Source organism: Marmota monax, unplaced genomic scaffold (genome assembly GCF_021218885.2).
Source record: "Marmota monax isolate L192 unplaced genomic scaffold, Marmota_monax_Labrador192_F-V1.1 WCK01_AAM20220418_F8-fsc00173, whole genome shotgun sequence".
NCBI classification, from domain to species: domain Eukaryota; kingdom Metazoa; phylum Chordata; class Mammalia; order Rodentia; family Sciuridae; genus Marmota; species Marmota monax.
In genome coordinates this window covers 2,055,134-2,068,426 of record NW_026694620.1, presented here as the reverse complement: position 1 = coordinate 2,068,426, position 13,293 = coordinate 2,055,134, and the positions used below count along the sequence as shown (strand labels likewise).

General features: G+C 42.6%; 1 protein-coding gene across 10 annotated transcripts; it reads left to right on the top strand.

Annotated features, from left to right (window-relative positions):
- The first annotated feature begins 3,601 nt into the window (after positions 1-3,601).
- On the top strand, positions 3,602-13,021 carry Amz2 (archaelysin family metallopeptidase 2). Of its 10 annotated transcripts, XM_046422667.1 has the most exons (9): positions 4,809-4,857; positions 5,329-5,415; positions 5,718-5,805; positions 6,338-6,619; positions 7,001-7,174; positions 7,253-7,381; positions 9,758-9,921; positions 11,564-11,740; positions 12,821-13,021. In XM_046422667.1, the coding sequence occupies exons 3-9, from the start codon at positions 5,787-5,789 to the stop codon at positions 12,968-12,970; spliced, it is 1,095 nt and encodes a 364-aa protein (XP_046278623.1). In that variant the 5' UTR covers positions 4,809-4,857; positions 5,329-5,415; positions 5,718-5,786; the 3' UTR covers positions 12,971-13,021. The 10 variants fall into 10 exon arrangements, with proteins under 10 accessions (XP_058428171.1, XP_058428170.1, XP_058428173.1 ...); XM_058572188.1 differs by lacking the exons at positions 4,809-4,857; positions 5,718-5,805 and adding an exon at positions 3,602-3,630 and having other exon boundaries at positions 5,329-5,411; XM_058572187.1 differs by lacking the exon at positions 5,718-5,805 and having other exon boundaries at positions 4,782-4,857; positions 5,329-5,411.
- The last annotated feature ends 272 nt before the right edge of the window (positions 13,022-13,293 follow it).

The following is a 13,293-nucleotide window of genomic DNA, read 5'->3' as shown; positions in this document are numbered from 1 at the left end:
AGCCAGGGATTACCAGATGTTTATGGGAAGTTCTAACATGAGGGGAAAAGGCCAAAACAAGAAACAGCAAAACAAAATTGCAAAGGCAGTATGCTTAATTTCCAAAGAGAGATAAGAGAAGACCATGAAATGAGGAAGGGTGTGTCTTAGTCGGCTGAGGCTACTGTAACGAAATGCTATAGACCCGGTGGCTCACAAACAGCAGAAATGTTTTCTCACAGTTCTGGATGCTGGGAAGCCCAAGAAGGCACTGGCAGATTTAGTGTTTGGTTAGGGCCCTCTGGGGCCTTCTCTCCGTGTCCTCCTGCAGTGGAAGGGGTGGGCTAGCTCTCTGGGGTCTCTTTTATAAAGGCAATAATTCTACTCATGAGGGCTCCATGTTCATGACCTGCTCACCTCCCAGAGACCTCCACCTTCTGATTCATCACTTCGGTGATTACGGTGATTATGTTTCAAGTTAAGAATTTTATGGAGGTTACAAACATTCAGGACACAAAAGAAGTCACAATCATATCAAGAAAGGGCTTTTGCTAATTAAAAGAGAATGTTTAAAAAATAAGCAGTCATGGGCTGGAGATATAGCTCAGTTGGTAGAGTGCTTGCCTCGCATGCATACGACCTTGGGTTTGATCCCTAGCACCACACACACACACACACACACACACACACAAAGAATAAGAATAGAAATAGTCAGTGAAATTTCAGAAAATAATACAAAAAGATAGGTGGAAAAATGTGAAAGAAAATGAAGGACTCCAGACTGAAAGTCCAATATCCAGCTAAACGGTGGGAAAGAAATTATCAAAGAAACAATACAAGAAAATTTCTCAAAAGGACAGAGTCTCAAGATTGAAGGGTCCACCAAGTAAGCAAGACAATGAGGAGGAAAGACTCCGACAAGGGCAAGTCTTTAGAAGGCTTCAGAACTCAAAAGAATGAAGAGGAGACCTTAAGACCTCCCTAAAAGTAGCAGGCATCACACAGAGAACTAGAGTCACATGGCATGAATGTCTCAGTAGCAAGACTGGAAGTGAGAAGAAACTGGAACGAATTCTTTATGACTCTGAGGGAAAATGATTTCCAACCTAGAATTCCACATCAACCCAGGGAACATTCGCCATCAAATACAAGGACAGAATGGAAACATTTTCAAATATGCAAGATCTCAAAATATGTCCATGTACCTTTATTCCAGAAGGTTCTGGGGGATGTGCTGGTGAAGTCAAAGGAGTAAGCTAAGAAAGGGGAGGACACAGAATTTAAGAATTAAGAAACAGGGAGCCAGTAGAGTTGAGGAGTGAATTGCAGACCCAGGGTGACAGCTGTGCAGCAGACCCAGGAGGACCAGCTTTAGACTGGAACAGTGGAAGGATGTTCCCAGAGAAAAAGTGCGACCATTGCCCTTGGGCTATGCAGAAAATGGTGATAAGTCTGTAACAGAGATGATGAATCATTAAAAAACAAAAGCCTAAATAATCAGGATGTCAAACAAAATAAAACAAAACAAAACACAAATCAAGTGGCTAGGTAGGGTGGTGCACATCTAAAATCACAGTGACTCAAGAGGCTGAGGCAGGAGAGTAACAAGTTTGAGGCCAGCCTTGGTAACTTTGTGAGACCCTGTCTCAAAAATAAAAAGATCTGGGGATGTGGCTCAGTGGTAGAGGGCCCCTGGGTTCAATCACCAGTGTCAAAACAAAACAAAACAAAAACAAACAAACAAACAAAAAACTAGTCATGTATGTTGTATAATTTTAAAACTAAATAACACAAATGAAATGATAATTAACTCCAGGATGAAATAAAGAGTTCTACAGGAAAGAAAGCACAAGTCGGATGTAGTTGCGCACGGCTGTAATCCTAGAAACTCGGGAGGCAAGGCAGGAGGATCGAAAGTTCAAAGCCAGTCTCAGCAATTTAGTGAAGCCCTAAGCGATTTAGTAAGACCCTGTCTCAAAATAAATAAAAAGGGCTGGGGATGCGGCACGTGGCTCAGCGGTTAAGTGTCTCTGGGTTTAATCCCTGGTACCAGAAAAAAAGAAAGAAAGAAGGGAAACACAGACACTACATGAGACTTGGCTCTGCAGTGAACAACGTTTTCATAACCATCGTAATATAAATACCAACTACAGATTCATCCCAAATTTGTGACAGAACCCCACTGAGAGGAATGGGAGGTAGGACGTATTATGAGAGTTTAGTCCCCATCTATCATGGCAACAAAACAACAGATGGCAACTACAATGAACAGATCAAGAAGGCCTACTATACACATTGTTTAGAAACATGGGGACCACATCAGGGACCTCAGCTGAGGTGCTGACAGCAGTGTCTGTGGGAAGCTGGCCTGTGGAGTGGGGACCATGGCCTCTCATTACAACTCTTTTAGTACTTTTTAGCTTTTAAAAACATGTACTTGGTGTATTTATATATATATATATATTTTTTTTAAATAAAGTTAATGTACTAGGGGGAACCATGATAGTTTGGTTGTTTATCTTGATGAATCCCTAATTAGTGGAATATCAGGGTAAGGAAAATTTAGAGATTGTAGGGTAAAAGAACCGGGGAGGGGTCACAGGAGTAAGAAGCAAAAGGGAAGCAGGGAACCGCCTAGAACGCGCAGCAGTTGCCATGACACGGGTGGCTTGCGTATTTAGAGTCCCCAAACACATTGCTTTTAAAACACATTGCTTTTGGACTATAAAAGTAATAAACATTTATTGTAGGCACTTGGGATAGTACAAATGAATAAATAAAGAGGGAGAGAGAAAAATCGAATCCCACCCCAAATCTCTTTATACTTAGGTAATAATTATTATAACTTGTTGGCACATCTTCTTAAAATAAAAGAGGGTTATTCTACATAAATATTTCTCTGTTGCACTTTATTTCCTCTTTGTATTTTTCCAGGTTACTATTGTCTTTGGAAAATGATTAAAATGACCTCTTGGTGTTCCAATATATGAGTAGATATCAGAAGATAGCCATTCAGTCAAAAGACACAATATCCAAAGGAAGTCATTTGGTCCCCCCCCCCCCAATCCTGTGAGGTCTGTGTTATTATTATATCCATTGCACAAACTAGGGAGGAGACCATTACAAAGTCAAATAATTGCTGCAGGTCACATGCTAATAAGCAGGAGTTCTAGGGTTTCCCAGGCAATCTGCTCACCTATGTTTATGGACCACACTTACAGACAGACTGTCTGGAAACAAGTATTCAGTCAAACACACATGCACGAAGGCTGCTTCTGCTCAAGCATTATGGGAATGATGCCTCAGCATTTTCCAGCTTAAAACTTTGAGAACAACCATGGCATGAATGTGTTTTATTGAAGAATGGTTACAGGTACTATTGCATATGAGCGCTGAGACTTCAGAAACAAATTTTGAGGTTTCAACATCCAGGAGGGTCAACAAATAAACAGAGGCAGAGGTGACTAATGTAGGTGAAGAGACCAAACACCTGGAGTTAGTGTCCTGTAAGAAGACAACAGCTGAAATTAAGAAACTGTGTGTCCTTCTGGAGGCTGGGAAGGAGAATAGGATGGGAAAAAAACCAGAGTGTGGTAAAATGTTCTGACTTTGAAGAGAGCAGGGTTGCTTCGAAGTGATGGGACAATACTGGTAAGTGAAAACAGGGACTTACGAGTGTTTTTGAGGGAAGTTTGAGAAGAAAGAAAGGGGTCCAGGGAGGAAAGTTGTGTCCCTTAAGGTGAGGTCTTTGAAGAAATCTAATGGGAAAAGGTGAGTTTGGAGAAACAGGTTTATAAGGGGACAGGGCTTCTTCAGGGTTCCTCTGCAGGAAGCTCTATCACCAACAGGGTGGAGTGCGGGGTGAGTCATAGGCAGAATGAACCGATTTGGGTAGTAAGGCTGTGTGTGTGTGGGGGGGTGGACCTGTCTGGAGATCACCTCCAGGTCCGACATTTCAAAGGGAGAGGGGATACTTATTAGGTAGCTATTTTTAATTGGGAATACGCGGTGGCATTATCCAGCTTGGCCATCCACAGCGTCTGCTAGGCACTGAGACGCATGAAGGGCTGTACAGCATACGAGGGGGCCGGGGAATCTTGCGCTTTGACACAACTTCCCTGGGCCCCCGCGGACCTCGGGATTCAGAGCTCTATCCTTGTTTTGCATGAGATCCGCGAGGCCCCAGAGGGTGAAGGGCCTGCGCCTAGGCTGCACATCTGGCTCAGTGCACGCCTGCCCGCCCGCTGGCCCGCCGGCGCCTTCTCCTACACAGCCTCTTGGCCATCGCCTTCCGGCCTGCTCAGCCCGGTGAAGTCGCCCCAGTCGGCTAACCAAGCAGGAAGGGAAAGTCCAGTGGGTGAGGGCACGGGCGAGCGTGCGCCCTGGCTCTGCGTCAGCCTGCGGCCACCGCTGACTTATTTCGGACTTGCGTGGTTAAGTTCCGCCGAGGGCGCGTCTCTAACCCACGGTTCGCTGAGCAGCCACCCACAGGCAACCCCGGCAGCGTCCCAGCACTCCCTCAGGAACCCGGTCGCGGCGCCCCCGCGAGGCTGAGAGAGGACAAGACGATGGCGGGCGCTAGTTCTGGCGTCTCGCTCCCTTCTCGCTGTCCTCTGCTCCAGGAGACCAGAGCCACGCTCGCCGATCCAGTCCGGGATCCAGTCTGCCGAACCCGCCCCGCGCTCCGGGGCGAGGCGAGAGAGGCGTGGCGCGGACGAGGGGGCGGAGCCAGAGGGCAAGGGCGTGACGGGTGGAGCCAATGGGCATGGGCGCGATGGGCGGGGCCAATCCGCGGGCTGGGCTCTCGGCGCCGAGGGCGAGGCGCATGCGCGCTGGGGCGGCGCGGGAGGCGGGTGGGCAGCTGCGAGGCCTGTCGGGGTGAGGGCGGTGCGGTAGGACTGTTCGGGTTCGGGAGGCGGCTGCCCGCGCTGGGCCTCCGGGTTGGAGAGGCAGTCTCGGGGGAGGGATGCGGATATGGGGAGGCGGCCGCGGCAGAAGCAGCGGGGGCAGGTGTCTCCGCGGAGCTAGGCCCGGCCTTTCAAGATGCTCCCCAGGGAGAAAAGGAGAACCGAGAGCCCCGGGGAAGGCCCTACGCCACACCGCCACACCGGGCGGGGACTGGGGTCGAGCCCAAAGTGCGAGTTGACGAGGGCCACCTGCTATGGTGACTGGCTAGTTCCGCTTTGCCTGGATGTTCCGGTTTTAGGACCCAAGCATCCCGGGCCTCCAGCCCTTTGCAGTGACCCTTTGCTCCGCCCCCTGTCCCACTTCTTGGGCATCTCCGTCTAGATTAGACCTGGGAAGCTGGAGGAGGTCTTCCGACGTTTCACACCGCCTTTTTTATGTTAGGGTGAAGACACCCTCCACAGCACCTTCCGGACATGCCTGTCCTTGTAACGTAAACACTTCAATGGGAGCCTTCCTTTTTAAAGGTAGGTATACTATAGAGGCCACCTCTTGCTTTACATTTTATCCTGTAGAAATAAAATGTTAGGCCAGACACTTAAGGAGTGAGGATGATCCTGTGCTCATGTCAGAGCTTTGACCAAAAAGACCTTTGGTCTAGAATTTTTGCCACCCCCATGAACCTGAGATAGAATTCAGAGGTTCAATCAGAGAAGAAATTAAGTCTTCTCATCAGTTTTCTGTTATCAAACTGAAAAAAAAAAATCTAGATAATGAAAAAATATTATAGGATCCAGACAGAGATGTTCAATTTTTTTCCTTTTCTAACTCAGCCTCATGGTGTACCATCTGTTTGCTTCACTCAAGGGAAGGATGAAAGCTCTACATAGGAACATGATGTGATGGATGAGACCTGTCATTGTGAGTCTTCTGGCTTTTGATTAGTCATCTGATGTCTTCCCCAGTGTAACATGACTCTGAGATGATAATTTCAGTGGTTGAGGTATATCTTGTCAACCTGAGTTAAATTACAGAAATGGGCATTTACATTAGTTCTCTTTTTGTTTGGTATTGGTATTCTTGAGTCATATTGGAAAGGATAAGTATTTTTCATGTGGTCCCAATGAGTCAACTCATAATATTGTGATTATGATACAGATGGTTGAAGGCAATTGGATATCAGTTCATGCTCATATAGTCACCACTAGTTTTTATAATGGAAGCAGGTTCCATATGTAAGGGAGGAGTGAATTTGATGATTTTTTTTTTCAATTTCTTAGATACTGTCCCCAAGAAATTAGAAGTAGGGGCAACTTTCTGAGGGACCACTCTAAGACATTAGGAATTAGTAATGCCATTGAAGAGAGAAAGCAGACATGTATATGAAGTATAGGTAAAGTCCCCAAGATAGATATGCATTTTATCTCTCACTACATGTTTTTTGTTTTGGCAGATCAAGTATTCCGTCACTCTGAACAGACACTGAAAAGAGCTCTCATCTCCAAGAACCCAGCGCTTGTGTCACAGTATGAGAAATTAGATGCTAGGGAACAGCAATTAATGAAGGAAGCCTTCCAGCCAACCAGTGATCTTTATGGACCTATTATTTTGCAATCACAATCAGACTGGATAATCTCACATCCTGAGGCTCCTCAAGACTTTGAGCAGTTTTTCAGTAATCCCTACAGAAAGATACCCTCTCCAGAGAAGCACAGTATTTATTTACTGGCCATTGGTATATATTGGAAATATGATGGTTTTAGTTTGGTTTTGCTGTGGCTCTGTTGTCAGGGATGGTTTGGGCCATTGGTCTGATTGAAGTGGGCAAATTTTTATGGCTTTTTAAATTTCTTTGTGGTGGGGATTGAACCCAAGGCCTTGTGCATGCTAGGCAAGTGATCTTTCATTGCAATAATAGAAGTTTTGTAGCTAAACTAACTTAAAAGTGAACATTTTATTTCTTTTTATCCATATTTTCTTTTATGTTCCTTATTAAGATATATTGAAAATTTGGAGTTTTGTTTCTGATTCCAAATTTCTTATTTGTGGATTGAGGTAAAGACTGAATATTATAATCATTTTAAAATTTGTCTTTAATTTTTTCCCCCTATTATAGGATCTCTAGGAAACACCAGAGTTATCAGTGAAGAATATACTAAATGGCTCAAGGGCTACTGTGAAGCATTTTTCTATGGCATGAGTGTAAAACTCCTAGAACCGATTTCTGTTTCTGCCACACGGTGTTCTTTTAGAGTGAATGATCACACACGCAATTTACAAATTCATGCAGGTGAATTAAGCAGCTTTGCAATTTGAATTAAGGAAATATATAATGTAAATGTACATACATATGTTTCTTTTTAAATAGGGCATATCCTGAAGTTCTTAAAAAAGAAGAAACCTGAAGATGCTTTCTGTGTTGTGGGAGTAACAATGATTGATCTTTACCCAAGAGATTCCTGGAATTTTGTCTTTGGACAGGCTTCTTTGACAGATGGTATTCCTTTTTCACATTGTTGGTAAAAAAAACTTTGTCTGCTAGAGAATATTTGAAGTTGTTTAAAAAAAAAAAAAGGACAAAATCCAACTAATAATAATTTTTTTTAGTTTGTGGTTTTGGGGATTGAATCCGGAGGTGCTATACCACTGAGCTACATCCATAGTCCTTTTTATTTTTTATTTGAGGCTGGATCTCACTAAGTTGCCAAGGCTAGCCTTGAACTTGGGACCACCTGCCTCAGCCTCCCAGATTCATAAGTACAGGTGCGTGCCACTATTTTTGACTTTTTTTTTTTTTAACTTTTTTTTCTTTGTGGTACTGGGGATCACATGCTAGGCAAGTGCTCTATCACTGAGCTACATCCCCAATTCAATAATAGTTTTAATATATTAAAACTACATAGTAATTTCAGTGAGGCATCATTCATGCCATCATGAGGACTATGCTGTCCTTAGATGCTGAAGTTCTGGGTTCTTTAGTAAGCCATTCCCACCCTTGAGGTAATAACACCTATTTCACTCAGTCATTTGGATATAATTTACATAACAGTGCCTATCCATAAAAAGTGCATAAAATAGTCTGCAAGGTGATGCTGGTCTGTAATCCCAGCTACTTAGGAGGCTGAAATGGGAGGATCCAGGATCACAAATTCAAGTGGGGACACTTTCTCTGGCGAACCTTTCTTTCTATTTAGAGGTGGAAGCTTCTTCTCACCTACTCCTTCATTCTCAAGTCTTCATTCCATGAGGTTCCTTATGCCACCACCCCTATGACCCTACCCACATGCTTTCTTGTAGACTGGGGTCACTGCTGTTTTGGTAATTTTTGGGATGTGAGCTAGCTTTTCATCAAAAGTTCCTCCTTTTATCATTAACCTGATAGAGATGGAAACATTAAAAATAACTTAAAAACAACTTGTTTGTTTACCTAGATATTGCTGGCTAATTTATCTTATGTATTTGTGAAGGTCAGGAAACATTCTGCCAAGCTTTCTTTTTTAATCCTTTTTTGGGGAGAGGGTAATATTGCATGATACACATAATGTAAGAGACGGAGGATCACAAGTTCAAGGCCAGCCTTGGCAACTTGGCAAGACCCTGTCTCAAAACATAAAAAGGACTGGGGAGTAGCTCAGTGTTAACCCTGCTCTGGGTTCAATCTCCACAAAATGTGTGTGTTAGCAGGACTGATCTGCTGTGCAGTAAGACAGTATTGCACCACAAGGAACTTTGTTTTCCCTGAGTGTCCAGATTGGTATTTTTTAATTTATAAACATTACTAAAGAAAATAATCTATTTGTGGAAACAGAAATGTTCTTACTAAAACATGTTATATGAATTACACTCATACTTTGGCCCAGTGGAGGTCACTTGTGATACATGATTAGATGTAGTTTTTTTCTGAACTTCCAGAATGCCAGCCTTCCCTAATTTTTAAATAGGGAAGGGCATTTACATTAGTAAATTAGTAGAGAACTAATGTAAATGCCCATTTCTGGCATTTTGAGCATGAGGTGAAGAATATTCTTTTTGAATCAAGTTTGATTGGACAAATTTACTATGAGTTTATTTCCTTACCAAAAAAATTTCAGGATAGACATTACTGGGTCGAGTGTTGCACAGCATGCAGGAGGCTCAGGGTTGTAGCCCCAATAGAGCAAAAAGAAAAAGGTGATAATGTAAAGTCAGGTTATAAGTCAGTCTCCTGTACAGTGAGTTATATATTAAACTGTGTTCTCCTGGCACACAAAGATGGTAGATTCTAAATGTTACACAGGAAGACAGTGACAAGGGTATTTATTCTGATCACCCAATACCAGCTGCATAGTAAGAGTTGTGCAGTATAATTGGCTGTATTCTTGTCTTCACTAAAAGGAGTTGCGGGAGGGAAAGAGGCTATTCTGTCTGAAGTCATGGTCCAGAACATATTTCCAGGTCACCTGGGCAGTGTGCAGGGTATGAGGGAAGGCCCACAGCCCTTATTTATATGCACGAAACTGGGAACTGTTGTGTTCCTAAAGTAAAACCACTACTGTTTTTTGTTTATGCGATTATTTCTCATGACTCCTTTGGAAGTACTTGATTTCGACTATTCTTTGAGAAGAAGACTTTTTTTGTGAAACTTGGAAACTTCCAGATTCGCTAGATTTGACCTTAAGTGTACTGAGTTTTATAGGCAGGGCAAACTGGATAACAGGTGAAGATTTGGAAGGGGAAACGTCCTCCTTTGTGTTGGCAAACCTTAAGGGTATGGGACTGTGAACACAGTAACACAGAGGTGCCCTCACTGAGCGGATATTCTAGAAAGCTCTGCTTTGGTCTTTCCTTCAGGAATCTTGCCCTCATTCTGTGGTTGCTTTTTTTCTTTCTGCAGGAGTGGGGATATTCAGCTTTGCTAGATATGGCAGCGATTTCTATAGCTCACATTATAAAGGCACAGTGAAGAAGCTCCATAAAATATCTTCCAATGACTATGCCATTTTTGATAACTACTTTATTCCTGAAATCACTAGTGTTTTGCTGCTGCGATCCTGTAAGGTGAGTTTAAAAAATCCTGTAGCTGGGCTGGGGATGTGGCTCAAGTAGTAGCGTGCTCGACTGGCATGCGTGCGGCCTGGGTTCGATCCTCTGCACCACAAACAAAGATGTTGTGTCCGCCAAAAAATAAATATAAAAAAAAAAATCCTGTAGCTTTTTTTTTTTTTTAATAAGATCTTCATTTTCTAATCATATATCATCAGTCCTTAAAGTAACATTATAAGTGAGTTTGTGTCTTTGTACACTTTTGGTGGATATTGCAATAAAAACAGTCTAACTGGATACAATTGAAAATTTATAATATCAGTGACACTTTTTGGTCCTGCTAGTACATGCTTTGGCTATATTCTTGTCCTATTTGTTGAGTTCCTGAATCCCATTATGAGTAGGTACCCTACTCCTTCAGGCTGATCATCAGGTAGAACTGCCTCTCTGAGGACTTTGGGGAACCACTGTTCTCTGCCCTTTTAAGGAGAAAAGGCGTTTGTTTTCGGGGCTCTAGGCAACCCTCGACTGTAGTTCTGTGATAGATCCTGATGTCTATCTCCCCATCCCTGGTCTTTGGAAAGCTGGTCTCCTCATTTCCCTCCTTCCATAGCCAGATGTATGGTCGTCTTCTTCAGTTAAAGAGGTCTGCTTTCCCCAGGATTATACTTTGAAGTACACCTTTTAGAACTATGTTTTCTTCATGCCCCCAACCAGGGATTAAACTCAGGGATACTTAGCCACTGAGCCACATCCCCAGCCCTTTGAGACCAGGTCTCAATAAGTTGCTTAGGGCCTTGCTAAGTTGCTGGGGCTGGCTTTGAACTTGTGATCTTCCTACCTCTGACTCCTGAGTTGCTGGGATTACAGGCATGTACCACTGCGCCGAGCTAGAACTGTTTTCAAAATCTGTGCCAAGAGCCCCCTGCATAAAAGCATCACCGGATGTACTCACTAGCATGTAGATCCATCCCCACTCCTCCTAGACCTATTGAATCAGCATCTCAGATTCTGAACTGTAACAAATATCCACCTGGTCTAGGGCAAGGATTCTCAACCAGGAATGATTTTGCCACCCAGAGGACATTTAACAATGTCTAGAGACTTTTATTTTTAAGGTCCTGGGGATTGAATTTGGGATGCTTTACCACTGTACTATATCCACCTTTAATTTTTTTTTTTTTTTAATTTAATTTGAGACATGGTTTAACTAAGTTGTTGAGCCTGGTTTCAAACTTGTGACTCTCCTGCTTCAGCTTCCCTAGTGACTGGGATTATAGATATGCACCCCTGTACCTATCTGGAGACATTTTTGATTGTCACAACTGGAGAGGGGTTCTGTCATCTGGTGGGTGGAGGCCAGGGATACTGCAAAACATCCTACAAGGCCCAGGGCAACTCCCCACGATGTGGAATTAACATGTTAATAATATCGAGGTTGAGAAACTCTGGTCCAAAGGAACTAATTAAGGATAATAAGGAAGGCATTCAGATACTTAAGAGAAATGAAGGACTACTAAGGCTTGGAAGTTTTGTTGATAATGGTAAGGAAGTTGATTCCTTTAAATCTGTTTCTTGGAGAAGTAAGTAAAAGAAGTTATGAGCCACTTGTTTGATAATGGTGGCTCTGTAAAACCACAACATGAATGTTTTGCAGACTTTATCCCATGAGATTGGGCACATATTTGGACTGCGACACTGCCAGTGGCTCACATGCCTGATGCAGGGCTCCAACCACTTGGAGGAAGCTGACCGTCGTCCTCTAAACCTGTGTCCTATCTGTCTACGCAAGTTGCAGTGTGCCATTGGCTTCAATATTGCAGAAAGATACAAAGTAAGTGTGGCGTGGTGGTGGAGGAGGGAAGTGGTTATCTGAGTAACAAACTGACATTTTCAATTAGCTCCTTCTCTAGAGCTGTAATTTATCAGAAGGAAATTAGTGTAAAGATAAGCAGGAAGCTGTGGTTTAAAAAAAAAATGCAAAGAAATACCTTCCTTGAAAACTTCAGGTTGCCTATGCCTTATACTTGCAGTTCTATGAGAAATGGTAAAAGAAGTTTCTCTTCTCATCTAATTAGGGCGAGAGAGCTTGACTGACTTTGCAGAACAAAATACATGTCAGTCTGTGTAGCAAAGTTCATTAAAAAAACTAACTAAATATATATAAACATATGAGCGTGATTTATCTTTCCAAATATGTGACAGAGGTTGTGATGCTCATTAGGAGAAAAGGATGATTTTCTTTAAGAAGAAAGAGGGAAGGTACCAAATCTCAGTGTGCATGAGTGTGTATGCCCACACGTATATCAGTGTGCATTCTGTGGTTACTCATGGGTAACTGCTCATTCAGGGGACTGCACTTAAGTGTCTGCATCCATGCCTTCACACATGTGTCTACCATGCTTCTGCATATACTTACGTGTGTACACTTAAGCATTAAATTAAAGGCATAGCATAATACCTTATGGGATAATTAGCAAGTTGAGAAAAGAAAATTATTATCCTACCACCCTAAAATAAGTAGTGTAAGAATTAGTATATTTCCTTTTCACCTTTTTTCTTATGCATACTTTTGAACACAATTTACAATTATATTTTGTATATTTTGATATGTTCTGTTTTATTCGATGTGGTTTTTTTTTAATACTTATTTTTTAGTTGTAGCTGGACACAATACCTTTATTTTATATATTTTTATATGGTGCTGAGGATTGAACCCAGGGCCTCGCAAGTGCTAGGCCAGCATTCTACCGCTGAGCCACAACCCCAGCCCCTCGATGTGTTGTTTTGTATTCATAACCATCTTTATTAAGTGCAACATCCTCATCCCAGGTCGAGATAACCTGATCTAGACTCAGTTTTCTTTTCTTGCCTAAAACAGCATTGCTAACCTGTGAGTCTTCTGTTTCCTAAGGCACTGGTGAGGTGGATTGATGATGCTGACACACCCAGAGCAACTCCGAAACCTAGTTGTGAAGATAATGTGCATTTACCGAAACCTGTAGAGGCCTTTCAGGATTGGAAAGAGTGGATAATGAAATGCCTTGCTGTTCTCCAAAAATGAGTACCTTCAGATAGGAGTAAATAAAATAAATATTTGCACATTATGCTCTCATTTGGGTTGAAAGCTTCATTGGAATGAACTGTGTACTGACTCTGAGCTGGGTCAGAGTACTGGAATAGAACCTTCTTGAAGCACCTGAACTGAACTGAGGCTCATCTGGAATAAGAAAAACTCCATGACCTCCTTCTCTTCTTGTTTACTAGCCCTGTCTGTGGCAGTGAGCACATCCGTTTCCATTCTTCAAATATGTTTGTGTCTCAAAGAGAGTTAGGATTAGCAGTAACTAGTAAGTAAATAAATACTTTAAAAATAGCTATATATGT